This window comes from Patagioenas fasciata, chromosome 14 (assembly GCF_037038585.1).
Source record: "Patagioenas fasciata isolate bPatFas1 chromosome 14, bPatFas1.hap1, whole genome shotgun sequence".
Lineage (NCBI taxonomy): Eukaryota > Metazoa > Chordata > Aves > Columbiformes > Columbidae > Patagioenas > Patagioenas fasciata.
The window spans coordinates 15122306-15140403 of NC_092533.1; the positions used below are offsets into that span (position 1 = coordinate 15122306).

Consider the following 18098-nt stretch of genomic DNA (forward strand, 5'->3'; position numbering starts at 1 on the left):
TCAAGACAATGTGCTGTTTGCTGGGCCGGGTCAATAAGAAACATTTTACTGCACAGAGTTTTAACTTAGAACGAGTCCTGAGCAACTTCAAAGCACGAAGTTGTAACAAAAACCGCGTCTAATGAAAGCAAGCCTTGACAGGGGCAGTCTACTATAGGCTACAAAGAAATTATTTTTGTTAACATTAATATTTGGCAGCCAGTGTAGAACACATAAGGGCATTTTAGTTGGGTTTTAAATAAAGGAATTGACACAGAAAGAATGTAATGATTTTTTTAATAGAAGATCTCTCCAGGGGGGTTGTGTTCATATCACGAGCATTCACTTTATTACATTTTATGGAATGGACTTTAAATGCCAGTATATACAAGCCAACATTTCATTATTGGAGTTTGTGTTTATTCACTTGCCATCGTCAGTCTGGTCCCCTTTGTCTTCGTGTGCCGCTCTTTGTAAAAGCCATGATTTATGAATATGTGGTTTAGATCCTTCCCAATATAGTGTGGTGAAGCGGTTCGATAAAAAGTTATTAAAGTTAAAAAAAAAAAAAAACAACAACAACAAAAAAAACCCCACTATATTTTTGTGTGCTCTTCCCACCTCCTATAGGAAACCCCAGTACGAAACTTCTACACTGAGCAAACACCACGTGCATGAGACTGCAACACGAGTTGTGCGCTCAGACGCCTCATTCAGCCAAAGCTCCTGCTGAGCTGTAGCCCCTGCAGGCAATCACTGCTTTGCCTACAGAACTGCAGGATCATGCCCTGAAAGTTATGAGAGTTGCACAGACCAAAAAAGGAGGGGGAAAAAAATCTGCCATAAAGTGTTCATTTTAAAATCAGGAAGACTTCCAGTAGCCTTAAGCTGCACAGTACCAAATGGCATTCAGTTCTCAAACATAAACTGTGTGTGCCACGTAGTTAATTTATTTCTAAAACAAAGCTCTCAGGTCCTGCTGATTGCAGGATAAACAAAGCTGACCAACAGTTCCCAGAGCCCCCTTTGAGTCTGAATTTCTACAGAAACATAACACTGTGTCAGCCTAAAATAAAGAGTGAAAGGCTGATTTAGATCATTGTGGCTCAGCCCACGCCTGGGTTTTTCACCCAGCAACATTGCTCTCTTGCCACAGCTGCACAGCCACATGAAATGGGATGACAAATTGGCCACTTGCCTGTGGCTGGCAAGAAACAAGAGCTGCTTGTAGCAGTGAGAGCCGAAGGAGGCACTCCCTAGCATGAAAAATAATCTGTTTGTGAGGATAGACATGGGAGCTGGTAGCATTATCTGCTGAACTGCAGCACAACAGGAAGAGTATATGGGTTACAAAACAATTTTGCTGGCTGTATTTTGTGTTCCTTCGCCAGAGCAGAACACCCAGCTGAGGTTCCACAGGAAGGTGTCCAGGCGGGTTTGAATGTCTGCAGAGAAGGAGACTCCACAACCTCCCTGGGCAGCCTGGGCCAGGCTTTGCCACCCTCACTGCGAAGAAGTTTCTTCTCATATTTAAGTGGAACCTCCTGTGTTCCAGTTTGTACCCATTACCCCTTGTCCTATCATTGGTTGTCACCAAGAAGAGCCTGGCTCCATCCTCCTGACACTCAGCCTTTCTGTATCTGTAAACATGAATGAGGTCACCCCTCAGACTCCTCTTCTCCAGCTCCAGAGCCCCAGCTCCCTCAGCCTTTCCTCACACGGGAGATGCTCCACTCCCTTCAGCATCTTTGTTGCCCTGCGCTGGACTCTCTCCAGCAGTTCCCTGTCCTTCTGGAACTGAGGGGCCACAACTGGACACAATATTCCAGGTGTGGTCTCCCCAGGGCAGAGCAGAGGGGCAGGAGAACCTCTCGGACACAGGAGCTATTGAGACAGCAGTCACAGTCCCTCTGCTGCTATTCTCTCTGGCAGACAAAGAATAACAGCTCTAATCCTACATCCTCTTGGACATCTAAACTAGAAGGTTACAGCCTGCTTCTGAATACCGAGATAGTTCTGGCACCTGTAGCACTCTATGGCCTGCCACGTGCTGTCCTACACCCCCGCCCCTGGCCAGGCGAGAGGTGGAATGCTGGAACAAAAAGCAGGTACAAGCACAGGAGCCCAGCACAGCCACTCAGCTGAACAAGAGTCCAGAGTCAATGTTGCCAATGCTGGAGCACCAAGACTTTGCATCTCGCATGCTTCACACACTCTTCTGCTCTGCACCTCAGGAAATGCATCAGATCATTTTGTCCACATTGGGTTCACTGAAGTTACATACCTGGATGCCTGTTGGCAAGATTCCTCTCCCCTGCTGAAGTAGGAGAATGAAGCAACTCATTTCTACTAAAAGTATAGGTAATAGGCCCAATAAAACACATTGACCAACATGAAAAACAAAGGGAAAAGCAATTTGGAGTAGTGGTCTACATTGCTGGGGTTTTGAATTGTGAAATAACCAATAATCCTGTGCATTTTGTTTCTCAAGACACATTTGATTTTCTCATGAGTTTTCATGGTCAAGTCACTGCGGTTCACATTATCGCTTGAAATCTGAATGCTTGTAAAGCTGATTTTCTGTTTGTAGCTGGTGATGGAGCTGTTGAGGACGCTAGTGATGTTGACTTCTTTCTTTTCTTTAGTGAGTTCATTTGCAGGCCCCTAGGAGACAAGAATGTACAGTTCATTTCAGGGTTTGTCTTCTTCTATGGAGGAAAAGTGCTTTAATAAATAAGGAGACCATGAGGATAAAGATAAAACAACACAGGTTCATGTGTGTTCATCTCAATATTCAAACATGCCTTTCAGCTGCTCTCTATTTTTAGGCGTGCCTGAATTCCCAGAAATGCCTCTGTTTCCACCACTGTATTCCTAGAGGTATTTTGAGATCTTCGAGCAAGTCTCACTGCGTCACTGAGCAACCCAACATCCACCTCCTCCAAGACATCCATCTCTTCACACCTGCACAGTGACTTAATGGCTGGGAAGCTCAGTATCGAGGTGGGAAACCTCTTTTCCCTCTGACAGGATTTGGACTGGGCTGGACTGGACTACAATCACAATTGACTATTTAATTTCTCACACTGCTTTAGCAGAACTCTTTGAACAATTCACTCACTGTCACAACACCCACATAACGTGGTGGGACTGATGTTTGGTGCTGTCTTCTGGGAAGGGAGGAAGAAGAGCTCAGCTTTCCTCTGATAGAGGAATTACCTTCCAGATCAGTGTCCTAATCAGAGTTATTCCATAGAAGAGCAAAGAGGTGTGTTATACTGGCGCTGATCTTTCGAGGTCCCTTCCAATCCCTAACATTCAGTGATTCTGTGATTCTTTGGCTGCATATTGAAAGGAGCAGAGGTGCTTCATGCTCTGACATGAGCACAGCTCAGGGCTACAGACCCAGTTCTAGCAGTTGGCCAAAGTGCCTTCCTGAATGCGGTCCTGCAAATCTAACCTGTCAGCTAAGGCTGCTGTGCAGCAGGTTATGGCGGAGACACAGCGCTCTGGTGTTATTCACGCGTTTGTCGCACACAAAAATTTAGACTTAGTGACAATTAGGAGAAGCAATTGTTCCTGTATCCATAACAGGAAGACCAATTGTCTTATTCAGCTAATGGATGACTAATTACTGTTATCCAAGATAACTAGGCTTACTAATGTGGATCACACTTTACCTCTTGAGGTGCTTTAGCAGCACACTTCTGTGATGAGCTATAGTGAGCCATGGCATATTCCACCAGGGCACCAAAGATGAAGCTGAAGCAGATGCCGAGGTAAACGTCAATGGCCTTAATGAAACAGTTGGTTTTCGAAAGTGAACTTCGTGAGCCGATCATCAGAGTTGTCATGGAAAGCACTGTTGTTACTCCTTGAAAAGCAGAAAAGGAAAAGACCTTCTCTTGCAGACACTCTGGAAAAGCTTGGCCTATCCTTCTGCACATGCTCTAGTGTGAGCCAGACAGAGCACATCACTCCTTACCCAAATCCAAATCATCTGTCAAGTAAAATGCTCTAGTAGTGTTAGCTACTTGTTTCACATAGGCTGTCCCTGTCTTTGACACCTTGGCTTCAACAGGCACTTGGCTCTTGTATTTTTCCTGCTTTTGGTAAAAGAAGACCCCTTGTCCCTGCTCCCTCCAAAGCACATCACAGAACGTGTGCTCTGTCCTCTGCTCCCGACCCGGAGCCATGGCCACACACAGCTCTGCGGGTGGGCAAGTGTGCCAGCCGCAGCACATCTTCCATGCTCCATACAGCTCACCCAGCTCTGCCACAAGGAAAAGCAGCACATGAGCGCTCCAGTTATCACAGAGCAGAGAGCTCAAAAAAACTACCATTTACCCAGCCCTCGGAGGCTCCCCTGCCTGCTTAAACCTTCTCCCTTCCTCAGACAGTAACTCACCAATGCAGGTCCTTGCAGGCACTGAATCCAATGTGATCCAAAAAGAAACCCAGGACAACATGACGAGCAGAGTGGAGGGCACGTAAGTCTCCAGAATGAAGTAAAGGACATTTCTTCTCAGCTCAAACTGCAATATCAGTCGTGGGTAACTGCCTGTTCATGAAAGGAAGAAACACAGCGACCATGAGATTCCCAAAGACACTTGAACTGGGACAGCCCACACCAGCCCTGCAGCCAAGGTTTATCCAACGTACCCTCGAGGAGAGGACACAAACACCCAGCATTGCTGGACAAGAGACATGTAGAACAACATGTGGCTTGTCAAGGGGCTCCCGAACTTCATCCACAGTGAAAACATTTTATACTTGTGTCTTAGAGCAGAGAAGGGCTGATGGTTTCATCTGTCCTCTCGTACTTAGCACAGCACATTTTGCCCAATAACCGCTTTGAAGGGGCATTGCCAGGTTCAGTCTTAGCTGATGGCTGAGAAATAAACAAAATATTTTTCTCTCGATTCCAGGAGGCTTTGGCTCATGTCCCAAAGCATCTCAATATCTTGTCATCACAGGGAATGAGACCCCCTGTATTCTTTAGTAATTTGTGATCTTTGATAATTGTGTCTTTTTGTGCTCAAAAAGAAGAAAGAAAAAACCCAGTCATTTTTTAAAAAACAATTTGTCTTAATACTGACATAAGGGTTCTGGAGCTGGATTGCTAGTATTTTCAGGAGACATTTCTGCCGTTTAAACAATAGTTCCATTTGAAATGGAGAAACAAACCCCATATTGTTTGTGGGCTGCGTACACAACAGAAAACAACAAAACATTGTTATTTTTAAAACTTGGTCATTCTAAGGAAGTTTTGGCCCCTTTCATGGTGTCTGGATCGGAGCTAAGTGTATTTACACTGATAATGAAAAAGACATGGAATTCTGATGTACAAAGAGATCTTATTCCATCATGATAGAGTTGTAATTTACAAACAGAAGTATCTTTTAAAAGTTATTTTTACTCCCAGTGACTGTAACCAATGCGTCTCTGCAGTATTTAGTCTGCACACCTGGGAGGAAGGGAGAGAGTTTCTTCAGGTAGGGGTGGAGAAGGAAAGAAGTGGAGAATTATTTTTAAAAAGATAAGGGAAAATCCATCAAGTGAATATAGCATACAAAAAGCCTCATCTTTCTGTAGATTTCCATCTTACAGAATATCCTAATTGCAGCTACTGTTAATTTTATTTTACCAGCTTTCTGTCCATCTGTTTCTGTGAAATTAAGATTCGCTAAAGACTTCACTGGCTCAGGCTTGAGTCAAAAGATACCGGCCCATGGAAGGGAAACACTTGAGAGCTTCTCTTGCTTTTCTCTTTCATGGATTTACCTGTTTCCATCTGTGACTTTGAGACCAGGGTATAGTAATGTTCCACCGTGTACTGAGAGAGCTGCAACTTCTCCAAGCCGTGGACAGAATCATTCCCTCTCAGCCACGTGAAGATGACGTCGTTTTCATCGTATCCCCCTAAGGAGAACATGAAGACCCACGTTACTGGGGTTCAGCCAGTAAAGGCCCGGCTACTGCCCTGCCCTGCGTCCTGAGTGGGGGCAGGAACACAACCCGGGTGTTGTAGGTGGACAAAGACCCCCTGAGCCGTGTTGGACTGTGGGCAGACATTGGCTGGTCCTTCAGTGCTGGACTTCCATTCTGACGGTTCAGATCTCCACAGGAACATGCACCGCTGTGAACGCTGAACAACACGCTAAGCTGCCGAGAACCTCTTTTAATTGTTTACGTGGGGTATTTATATTTTAAAATATTTTAACACTTTAAAATATAACGTATTCCTGTCATCTGTAGTTTGATTACATGCCGCAGGATAAAATTACTGCAGCAATCAACCCTCAAACACAATCTCTTCAGTCATGAGAGAAGGGCAGGAGAAACGCAGTGGTTAGAAAAACAGAATACAGATCCCATTGAATCCTTACCAGGTAGCAGAAGCACATTTCACTGAACCATCTATTCAAGTGCTTAAAAATATCAGAAAAGGTGTTTTCAGTTAGTCAAGAGCTTGGACCCAAAGCTGCTCTGTGGTTTTGAACCAGGCTCTTCTGACATTAAAGCAGCTTTTTCTACAAATCATTCCTCCTATCCCCAAAGGCTTTAAGTTACTGAAGACAAATACATGCATCCAACGTTTAGGTAACACCAAACTCCTGTCTCAAAATGGTGGGATCAACAATTCAAGCAGTTATCATTAAACTCCATATTTACCGTCTGAGTAATTGCCTCCAGGAATGTAAATGACGACACATGACCTCAGGTTGGATTGAGGGATAAAACTGGCACTGAGTCACTAGCCTGCCATTCACTTGAAAAATATCACTTAATTTAGGAAACAAGCCCATCAGTCTCACTAATTTGATTCTTTTATTAAGTGCCCCTCTTTGAGGAAATGAGTAGGGACACACTGATTCTGATAATAACCTGGTAGAAGGAATAAGATTCAGTTGCAGCTCTATTTTTATCTAATTGTGTTTTCTTATTAGACACAAATTACCAGCGCTTGAGTGTGATGAACTCCTAAATCAGCTGTCCAGGGTATGAATCCCTGTGTAAAATCCTAAGCATGTGACGTTTCAAAGTTTCTAAGCTGTTTTATAAATTGTGGTTACTCAGGAAAATTTTATAATAAATGATAGATTGTTGTTAATTCATCTGGCCTATATTTAAATAGCGTTATTTCTGGGCACTTATCCTAATGAAATCTCCAGTGAGCAATGTGCTTGTAATTTCATTGGAATTATACAGCAACAGAGCATGATGTAGGACCCAATCACTTTTAAAACAGGCCCAAACAAGCTGTGCTTTAGCAGAAGAGGCCAGTCATTATTATTTCAGGAGCTATTCTTTGTAATAAAGTTAACCATGGTGAACTAATATGATTTTAATGTGAAAATAATATGTGCTTCCCTAGGTGCTTCATGCTGCAGCTCCAGAAGTTAAAATCTGGTGTTTTCAGCACTGAGATTTTTAGGTGTTTCTTTTGGTGACATGAAGTGGGAGATGGTTGCTTGTTGTGGAGCATCACAGCCGCAGAACAGCAGCACTGCTCTGGCCGAGCTCCTGGCTAAGAACCCTGTCATGTCCTAAATTTACCTGGAGTCTTTCCCAGCCACCTTTGCCATGGATGAGCCTTTAATTAATCGAGAAAAGAACTCACTGATTATTCCTTTTCTTGAGACTTGCAAGGCTGAGATTCCTCCTGTTGACAAGGGTCCCATTAGCCCCATCCAGAAGCATATACCACAACGTTGGGGTTGGCCTTGGTTTCAGATCATGTGTTTGAGAGGCGTGTTCAAGTCACATCTGGCAGCACCAGCATTCACACTGTCTTGTTACAGAGATGCTACAGGTAGTAGATGCCTAAAAATGCGAGAAGTTGTTCCTTGCTGTACTCGTCCTGTGCACTTACCCCACAACTTACTTTTGAAGAAGCTGTCTGTGCAAAAGGGACCCAAATTGGCAAACCAGCTGTTATTTCTCCATCATTTATGTGCAAAATTGAACTATCTACACTTCAATAAAATAGTATTCTTTTTATAGAAATTCCAGTGACAGGAATCCTCTAAACTGTGGATTTCAACACAAACATTTGAAGAATGACGAAGCCAAGTTGTTTTCTTTTGGGCACTGATATTTGCAGGAATAAAAGTCTACTCCAGAAAGCACCGTGATGAATCCAAACATTCAAGATGCGTAGTTACATATGAATAAATGAATATAACTGAGTTTTTTTCTAGAATGCTATACTTACAGCTTTCTAGCTGTAGTCTGCATGTTTGTGTGTCCATGGGGTATTTCGACAGGTCCATGTTACAAGCAACAGTAGTAGTGATTCTGTAGGAAAAGAAAGAACTCTGAAAGTTGCAATAAAGGCGCATAATAAAATCTCTGTTTTTCTTGGCAAACTAGACCACTAAGAGTCTGCTCTGTCATTCAGATAGAGTTGACCTCTGAAATGAATGGACTGATGCAATCATAGAGAACCCTCCTTAAGGAGATGCGCTCTCTGCAGCCACTTTGATGAAAAAGTAACTAAAGGAGGAATTTTGCTTTGCTGTGGTGGGAGATTTAGCTTGTAGATTCACAGGTTTTCCAGTGCATGGCACATTTTATGAAGTTAACACTTGTCACCTGAGGCACAGTAACTAACTGCACACACACTCTCGCTTGCTCTAATGTGGAAGGTAAATGCACTTTACTTTGCAGGTAACTGGGACACAAAAGAAATACCACTGTATGAGCTACTAACAATTGCAGTGCACGTTTCTGCAGTACATGTACAAACACGCTTTTTGCTAAAAAGCAGAAATCAGGGCTACATGGCACTGGGGAAGCACAGAGCTTCCTACTGTCTGTTAAAGTGTTACTGTTGTGATGTCCTCCCTCCATCTGACTCTGCTGGACGTGTCCTGCGTGACACCTGAGCTTGTGAGCTCAGTGAGCCAGCGCTGTGCTCAGGACACAGCGCAGACCAGGCTGGGAATCCTGAGCCTGGACCAGCATTGCCAGGTGCCCAGAACAGGGGGCAATGGGTCAGACGAGTATGGTCACAGTTGGTTTGTTGACCCCAAACTCATTACCTGTGACATCTGGTATCTGCTCCTGTCCAGCAGCATTCTGGAGACCTATTCTGAACCAGCAGCAGCAGCAAAGCCAAAGGCTGATTTACCTTAAGGCATACAATATAGTGCCATTAGAGAACAGTCTGATGAGGCGGTTTTCCACAGTAACATCGTGCAGGAAGGACCTTTTGGACTCCACAATGTACGTGTCTGGTACCCAGAGCAATTCCACGAGACGAGCATCTAGCGAGAAGCTCTTGTTGCCGTGAAAGACCAAACGGGGGTCCGTCCAGCGCTGCTGCAGATAGATCGTAGCTGTGTAATCCTGGGAAAGAGAAAAAACCTGTGTGGATGTGTGTCCAGAACAGCTCAGAGCACAGCAGGGGCGTGCATGTGTGACCGGAGCCAGAACACACACTTGTTCACCATACCACAACAGCTCAGATTCAGGCGCATGCAGCAAATCTGGTAGATTTTCATCATACTTTTATTTACTCTATTACATTTCTGCTATACTTTGATTCTAAGGTGTAGTGTTTGAGGACTAAAGATTACTCTCATAGTATATTTTTTAAATGAGCAATTATTGTAATTGATATTTTTGTGTCTATTTTACAGGTAAGAAAACAGATGGGCAGCACACACTTGAGGCCACTCAGCAAGTCATCGACATTAGAAATCAGTCATTGTCTAGAGTTGGAAAATTACGCACGTTTTATAAACACCGTCATGAAAGAGGCATGGGCACTTTGGAGAAAAAAAGTAAGCAAAACCAACCTGTTATTTCACTGAGGTCTTAAAAAAATCACAAACAAATCAAAGAACAAAACTTTTAGCATCTTGTTTAATAGGAGTTTGAATCTAAGGACACTAGGATGCAGGTGAGGTTAGCCTGCCAAAATCTACCTGCAGTGACTGGCATATTTTCATAAAAAGACTAACCAGTACTCAGCCCTGCAGATAATTCTTTACTGAGCCTTCTGGACAGACACAGGGCACTGTTGTACTATTTCACTTGCTTCCTTATACATGAAGTAAATGCAACCAGTAATGATTTTTATTTTCAAAACATTTCTGTCACAGACAGTCTGATACCAGTCATGTTTTACCACAGATATACTGCCTGTCTGTGGAAGATGAAGCAGTTCGGTTCCATTCAATCTATAATTTGTGAAACGCTTCAAGAGAAAAGGTCTAATTAAGTATCCGGTGTCAGCATTGGCTTTTGCAACTTTTAAAATTTTGCTGTCTGTGACAGAGGAAAAAACACCAAATAATGCACTGTTAAGGCTTTCAGTACAGTGAATTATAATATTGACAAAAGTGAGGAATCTTAGTTGATTTCCAGGTTTAACTGAAGCACAGAGTAAGCCACTGCGATGTTTTTCATGTGGTCAGAGCAACTTAGATAGACCATCAAAAAGAAAAACTGCAGAAGAGGAGCTATTTTACAAGGCCCTTTAATTAAGTTAGAGATACGCGAGTAATTGATTTTGTTGGTTCTGCCCCTTCCCGAAGATGAAGAGCTTTATCAAAGTTATAAAATTTTGTTTCTCTAGAAGAGAAAGTCAGTGTTGTTCTGGAAAATGCTGAAATTAATGTTGAAATTGTTCCTGATGGAACTCCCAGCTGTTTGGACTGAAACTATTTGCTGCATTTACTCAAGTTGCCCACCGTTTTGGTCAGCCTGAAACTGGAGTTTTCAGCAATCTGTGTTTGAAATCCGTCTGTTATCAAAAGTGGGGGGAACCAGACTCAGCAGTGTGGGAATATGTTCTCTGTGTATTTCACTTTTTTTTTTTTATTATGAGGATGACCAGTCCTTTGAGCCTTAGATTGTGTTGCAGCTCACAGCCTCATTTCTCCTCCTTGAGAAGAAACCCTGTCTGTGTCTTCAAACAACACCAGCACATCTAACAGAAGCCACCTCTACCCTGCACACTGGAAAGGTAAGGGAGAGGAAATGCCATTTTTCCCATTTTCAAGGTGCCTGATTTCCAATGGGTGCTGAGTTTTGCACCACAAAGACCTTCAGAACCATCTCTACCTACTGACGAGCCCACATTACTATGGCATCTACATAGTTTGCAGTCATAAATGAGCTCTGTTCTCATCAAACCCCTGAAAGTGGTCAAGAGAGAAAAGCAAAGCTACTTGAAAATGCTGTGCTGAACATGCAAGAATATATGACAAGTCTCTCAGGTAGATCTTACTCTTATCTCTTATAAAAATTTTTTCACCTACCATGTCGCTCTCAGATATACTAGAAATACTGGCGATGTCCAGAGTCATTGCAATTTGAACAGGTTCTCCTGTGGAGGGGAAAAAAAAGCAGAGAGAAGAGTGAAAGGCACAATAAAAGGGCTCTGGATGGTGTGTGGTGCCTTCTCTAAAACTGCAGGAGCCCAAAGGGTGAGGCACAGTTTTAGAGCATTAGGGTCACAAATGACATAATGATCCGAAATAAAGTTCTGTGTTCGGTGATGGGAGCAGAGAGCAAATATCCACCAACTATGAAGATGTGCAGTTGAGATAAGCACCATTTCAGTGACATTTGTGCCAGGGCCACCTTATCCCTCGTCACCCCATCCACAACACCCACACAGTGGCAAGAAGGATGAACTCTGCACCAAGCAGCTCTTAGGCACAGCTCTCAGAGCACTTTCCACGCACAGGTGGCAATTGGCATCCCTGTCTCAGAGAGGAAAAACTACAAGGCAGAGAAATTCAGTGATGCCTGAGTCCATACACTGGGCTACAAACAGCAAAGTGCAAGAGCCTTTGCCTCTACTTATTCATTATATTATTACTGTTCTACGTAAAAGCGAATTTTCGGGATTCAAGTCCTGAATCCCAGTCGTCGCCCGCTTTGTGACACTCTGAAAATCCACCACGAGAGGGCAGCTCCTCCCCAGGCATGTCCGAGCAGGGGCTGGGGGATCAGCAGACAATTACAACAGTAATTGTCACAGCAGCACAAAGGCTCAGACTGTCCTGAGGCTGGGCCTGGTTTGTCTAATCCCCAGCACGGATTTGGGCTCTGAGTAGGGCTCAGTGCTTTCCAAGGCAGCTCTCTCTGCTTAGGTGACAACACAGCAATGCCTTTCCTCAGTCATCTAAATCACACTTTAAAAGTCCCAGGGACACAGTTCCTAAATTTCCTTCCACGTGTTTTGGGGTTTTTTTGTTTGTTTTAAACTGTTTTTAAACAGTTTTGAATTTGTTTTAAACTAAATTTGTTTTAAACTGTTCCAAACCCCAAAATATATTTCATTTGCCTTTGTTTGTTTGTTTAGTAGCTGTCATTCACATTCTCCATCTTCCTTTTAGACATTGAGTCACTTGAAGCCCACTCACATTAATGACCAGAGAGAAGATCTGTGAGGACTTGGGGCCTCTGGAGGAGGTCAAACCACAGCCCTGACTATTTTTGTTTACTATTTATGGCTCTGGTAGGCATAGACCAGTGTAGGTGCAGTTAATCTCCATTCAGAATCATCTGTTCACTGATGTGACAGGATCTAGAGGAGCATTTTTTATTCCTCCATGAGATCAGACATTCTAGGCATAACAAACTGGTAAATTGTATATTGTCCCAGAAATGTATCACCGTGGTCAGAAAAAGGAAGCAGCCGAAAGCCGTCAGTAGCAGGTTAGTCACAGGAGCTACAGTTCAAACATCTAAGTCCTGCTGAAAGCTGATGGGGAATTTTTCTAGTAAGCATAGATTCATTGATGGGTTCTGGCAGAAAAGCAAATTTGATACAAATAAAAATTTTTATAGCTGTTTTTTAAACTTCCATCAATATTTTTCAGGTTCTGAATGTTCGTTCTGATAAACCCTTTTCTCTGATTGACAGCACTCACCTGGAAGGTGGGAGACCTGACACCCAAATTGGACAATAGCCCCAGGTAAGTTCCTGAACACCTGACTGTTCTTCAGGTGCTGCCTACTCCCTCGAGTTTCACAGGGGGTTAAAGCAGGTTTAGCTTGTGTCTCAGTGTGAAGTGAAAGCCTGTGTCAGAAGGCAGTATTTCTGGCAAGGAGAATGGCTTTATTCCTCTATAGCTGCAATCTGCTAAATAGATGTACATGAACAAAAACAAACCAGCGAATGACAAGGGTGAGACTCCAAACAAACACCATGTACAATCAGAGCAGGATTCAGTTACTCTGGTACGTCTTTCCTAGAGGTGCTGAAGTTTATAAATTCTCTGCCCTTCACCTCACAGGTGGACACAATTTCATGCTTCACATGTACAACCACAACCTATCCAAGACAACAGTGGATGCACAGAAAGGACTGCAGCCCTGGCTACCACCTAATTTAAAAAGAACACAGCCTTTTAAACTGCAGCATCCTAAAGAAAGCTTAAAGCATGCTCTACCTTCCCCACAAGCCTTACAGACTGTTCTTCAAAGCGTCAAACGCTTGGAGCCAACATACCACCAAAGTAGGGCCGGAGGTATTTGTTGTATCCCATGGTGAGGTTCTCAAATCCAGGGAGGGACCTTGTGTCGCTGCTCTGCAAGTTGGATACGTGACCCAGGGAGCACCTCCTGGGGACACAAACGTGAACTGTTACATGTAGCTGGGCACATCTGGTCTGCAGCTGTGTTTCTAGCTTGTGCTCGAACAAACAAATTGCATAAAATGCCTATTAAAAATAAGTAGATCATTGAAACCACAAGCACTTGCTCACATTGCTTATCTTAGCTGAATAACTAGCACCTTGAAGATGTGGGAAAACATCAAATTACCTCAGCTAATAGCTACCAGTTTGCACACACAGTAGCTTAAGGACATTATTAAAATGTTCCAGACAAATCAAGCAGGGTCTATATATCACAAGCCTTAATACTAATCTGCAATCTCCCCCTTTCCACTCCTCCTCATACAGTCTATATAAGGAACGTGCATTTCTTTTTTCTCCTGCTTTTAACAGCATAAGACAAATCTTACTGACCAGCAGCTCCTCCTCCCTAATTACTCATCCCCTAAAGCAGCTTTCATCCTCCTCTGCTGGTGTCAGGCAGTGTCTCACAGCTGCTGTCAAGAGTAAAACCCCCGAGTACACCAGAGGGGAAAGATGAAGCACCAAGCACTTCACAGACACCAACAAAGCTTTTGCAGGCTGAGCCACCCCTCGCTGCTGGGTGTACAGAAGGTTCAACTCTAATTTACACTGTCAAAATTAATGTTTTGTGGACAGACAACAAAGCTAGTACATGACATTAGGAGGCTCACAGATCTGTACCACCATACAGACAACTAGAGACGCAGTTTTGGGCTGTAAAAGGTGAGTTTTATGGTGGTACGTTCTCCAGTGTAAATGAGGGAATGGTTGTCACTGCTCTGTGAAGGGCTGAAGGGGGCAGGAGGCAGCGCCTCTGTCCCTCCCCAGAGTCTCAGGCCTGCTGCTCTGTGTGGTAAGAAACTTCACAATGTAGTTACTCAAAGCTCTAATGAGTGGTCCTTGGAGCTCTGCTGCACGTTTTGGCCCAAAAAGGACCTTGCAGGAGAACTGAACCAGTTAGTGCACAGCATAAACATAAACCATTCAAGAAATGCAGGGCTTGCAGTTGGAGGAATGGTAAAAACACAGCTGGGAGTGCGGGGTGGGGGGCATGTCCAGCAAAAATCACAAACTGTTCTGGTCCTGAAAAGGAATAAGGGGCTGCACTGCTAATGTGCATGTTGTGTTTTTGGGACCGATGTGGGTTGCTCTCTCTTCTATGCCACATCCCTTACTGCACCCAGCTTTCTTTGGATGGGCTGGAGAACTGGGAGCACAGTTTCCTTTTGACCCATGTTATTTATATGAAACATAGTTCAGACATTCCCTGTAAAATGAAACAAACTGTCCACTTACCTTTGGATTGGAAGGAAAAGACACAAACTGAAGAAGCAAAAAGATCTGCAGAACATCTCTGGAGATTATTTCTGTATTTGCTCTGCTTGTCTATAAAACAGAAAAGAAAGGTAAAGTTTTGCGGTTTAAGAAAAACTATTTTAAGGGAAGAGGACAGGGAAAAGAAATCCTACACAGTCAGAACCACACACTGTGGGATGTTCAACATTCCCAACAAATAGTGGCTCCCGCCCTTTTTTTCTTTTAGTTGTGTCATTTCTCAGCACTGTGCTATCTCAACATTTTTCACAAAGAGACACTAGTGGCAACGCAGGTCCTGAAATCCTTGACAGGGTCACCACATTTTAGGTGCCACTTTGTTTTAGATAGGGCTTTTCTTCTTTCAGCATGGGATGGCTATTAGCTGGTGTCAAGAACAGCACCACGGGGAGGGATTTACTAGTTAGGAAAAGGTTTAGGCAGTTCCTAAAGGTAGTCAGACTCTGAAGATGAGTGAGATCCTGCCCACCCACACGTGGTGGATTCAGCATCTGTTAGTCCAGGGCTCCGCTGATCAGCTCTGCAGAAATGCTGTAGCTCTGCACTCCATTAGCTCGTACCTGGGATAAACCCCTGCTCTTAATAGTCATGTTGGCAAGTCACTCAGCATGCAGTACAGCATGAAATCATTCCACTTTAAATGGGTTTCGTTGACTTTTCTGGGAGTGAAACCAAATCTTGGCACCTGGCCTGAGCCTCCCCTGGGCTTGTGCTGGCCTTGGAGCAGGTGCCACGATGGGCAGCGCTGCTGCGCTCGGTGGTTTTACTCCCTGCCTGAAACGCTGCGTCAAGTGCAGACTGTTTGTGGAGCACAGGGGTGGCGGATGCTGCTCTGCCACTCACCTCCTGGTGCTGCCACTGCAAGCTGCTGCGGGACCAGTGTGACTGCCACGGCCACCAAGGGGAGTGTGTCACTCAGCCCTCATTGGTGTGAGCTGGAAACAGAAATTTGCTCGACCTGCTCTGCTACGCTATGAAGTGTACCCATGGGTGAGATTTTTCACAGAATGTTAGGGATTGGAAGGGACCTCAAAAGAGTCCAATCCCACCGCCGGAGCAGGAACACCCAGCTGAGGTTCCACAGGAAGGTGTCCAGGCGGGTTTGAATGTCTGCAGAGAAGGAGACTCCACAACCTCCCTGGGCAGCCTGGGCCAGGCTCTGACACCCTCACTGGAAAGAAGTTTCTTCTCAAATTTCAGTGAAACCTCCTGTGTTCCAGCTTGAACCTAATACCCCTTGTTCTATCATTGTTTGTCACTGAGAAAAGCCTGGCTCCATCCTCCTGACACCCACCCTTCACATGATCCCCATGAATGAGGTCACCCCTCAGTCTCCTATTCTCCAGCTCCAGAGCCCCAGCTCCCTCAGCCTTTCCTCACACGGGAGATGCTCCACTCCCTTCAGCATCTTGGTGGCTGTGCTGGACTCTCTCCAGCAGTTCCCTGTCCTTCTGGAACTGAGGGGCCACAACTGGACACAATATTCCAGGTGTGGTCTCCCCAGGGCAGAGCAGAGGGGCAGGAGAACCTCTCTGACCTACTGACCACCCCCTTCTAATCCACCCCAGGTACCATTGGCCTTCCTGGCCACAAGGGCCCAGTGCTGGCTCATGGTCACCCTGCTGCCCACCAGGACAGCAGTATTTCTGCAGATTCCTGTTGCCTGGCAAGACAACATCCTTCGGGGGTGGATACAAGCCTTCTTCTTTAGTAGACTGTTACAAATTGGGAATGGATATGAAAATCATTAGTCCCTGTGCCTCAGCACCAATGAGAGCAAGATCCCAGCTCCACATTTGGTGTCTTTGTCATCACACACAAGCAATTACGGCCTCAACTTCAAACCCGGCTCTTCCATAGTAACCTAAATACCAGAAATTTTCTGCAGGGGTTAGATTCTTCCTGTGGTCAGTCACCACAGCACAGGGGACACTCTGCTTTCTCAGCTGGTTGTACAGCTCTGGTGCTGCGGAACAGCAGGGCTCCAGGCCAGGGGAACAGCTGTGCCCAGACAGAGCCAGTAAAAACACCTGGACATTCAAGCACCACAAAGGCAGGGCAACCCGCTAGAAAAAGCATGTTTCTCTAAATGAAACATACTCTAATATCTGTCCAACATCTGAATTCCTAACAAGGCTTTGCACTTCCAGCCCTTTTATGAACATGGTGTTCAGTTGTTTCCAGATGTTAGTGAGTAGTCCTTGTAATAACACGATCACGCAGGGCTAGAGAATCATTTACCTGCTTAGAGCAAGATAAGACCACAGTTTTGATGGGAAAGAAGACAGATTAGTCCAAGCAGTTTAAAGAAGAACATATAGCAAGACAAGACAATTCTACAAATTAGTATTTGTTAAAGTATGAGAATTCACAAACTTCAGGTGAGGAACGAGCCCTCACGAGCCTCCTTCACGAGCATCTGTTTGGCACAGGGGCTGTGGTTGGAAGCATTTTGGTGCATCAGAATAGGTTTCTCAACAGCTTTATGCCTTCTGATCTTAGTTACTAAAGCCTTATTTTGAACAAAGCAAGCCAAACTCTATTTACTTTGATGAGTGACTAAGGGATGGAGACCTCTTATGTAGTAAAAAGCCTTCTTGGGACTCCATTATGTCTTCAGTGAACGGAAGGTAACAGAAGTGAAGCCTGCACTTCACTACCTAGCGAAGACAGTGGAAACAAACCAACTCAGAGAAATTTATAGCTGCTGCTGCCACAGACCTGAGTGAACTACAGTCTCCATTTCTCTGTGACTCTTCTAATCCTTTGCAAAACAAGGAAAATCTTGTTTTCCTCCTTCAGAGGATGGCTGTGAAGATAATAAATGCTAAGACTGCAAGGCAGTGAAGGGGGGATCTGTAGGTACCTAAAAGAGCTGGGCGTATTAAAATCCTTGCGGGTGAGAAAAAGGTGACACCAGTGCCCAGAGCTGAATATAACCAAAGCATTTCTTCACTATTCATTGTATCAGTTAATGCAATTACAATTCTGCTCTTCTAATGCAGCATCTTTTACCAAAGGTTACCAGCTTCTTTAGTACAGTACATGGGGAAGAAATTACTACTAGGTTGTGTATTTGTGTTTCTCTACCCAGTAAAGGATTTCCATTTACTCTAATAGAAAAACAAACAAAACCCACAAACAACAACCTAAACAAATAACCCCATACAAAACAGC

General features: G+C 44.2%; 1 protein-coding gene across 9 annotated transcripts in view; it reads right to left on the minus strand.

Annotated features, from left to right (window-relative positions):
* Positions 1-259: 259 nt before the first annotated feature.
* The window catches only part of GABRP (gamma-aminobutyric acid type A receptor subunit pi), a 36127-nt gene continuing 18288 nt past the window's right edge, over positions 260-18098 (minus strand). For 8 of the 9 annotated variants that reach the window (XM_071814821.1, XM_071814819.1, XM_065849399.2 and 5 more), the window contains 9 exons: positions 14883-14972; positions 13457-13569; positions 11253-11320; positions 9116-9333; positions 8198-8280; positions 5764-5901; positions 4388-4540; positions 3660-3853; positions 260-2643 (listed from right to left, as the gene is read on the minus strand). In XM_071814821.1, the coding sequence (XP_071670922.1) occupies positions 2329-2643; positions 3660-3853; positions 4388-4540; positions 5764-5901; positions 8198-8280; positions 9116-9333; positions 11253-11320; positions 13457-13569; positions 14883-14938 (1338 nt within the window). In that variant the 5' untranslated portion in view covers positions 14939-14972 and the 3' untranslated portion in view covers positions 260-2328. The remainder of the gene's footprint in view (positions 2644-3659; positions 3854-4387; positions 4541-5763; positions 5902-8197; positions 8281-9115; positions 9334-11252; positions 11321-13456; positions 13570-14882; positions 14973-18098) is intronic. The other variant, XM_071814825.1, reaches the window with a different exon arrangement.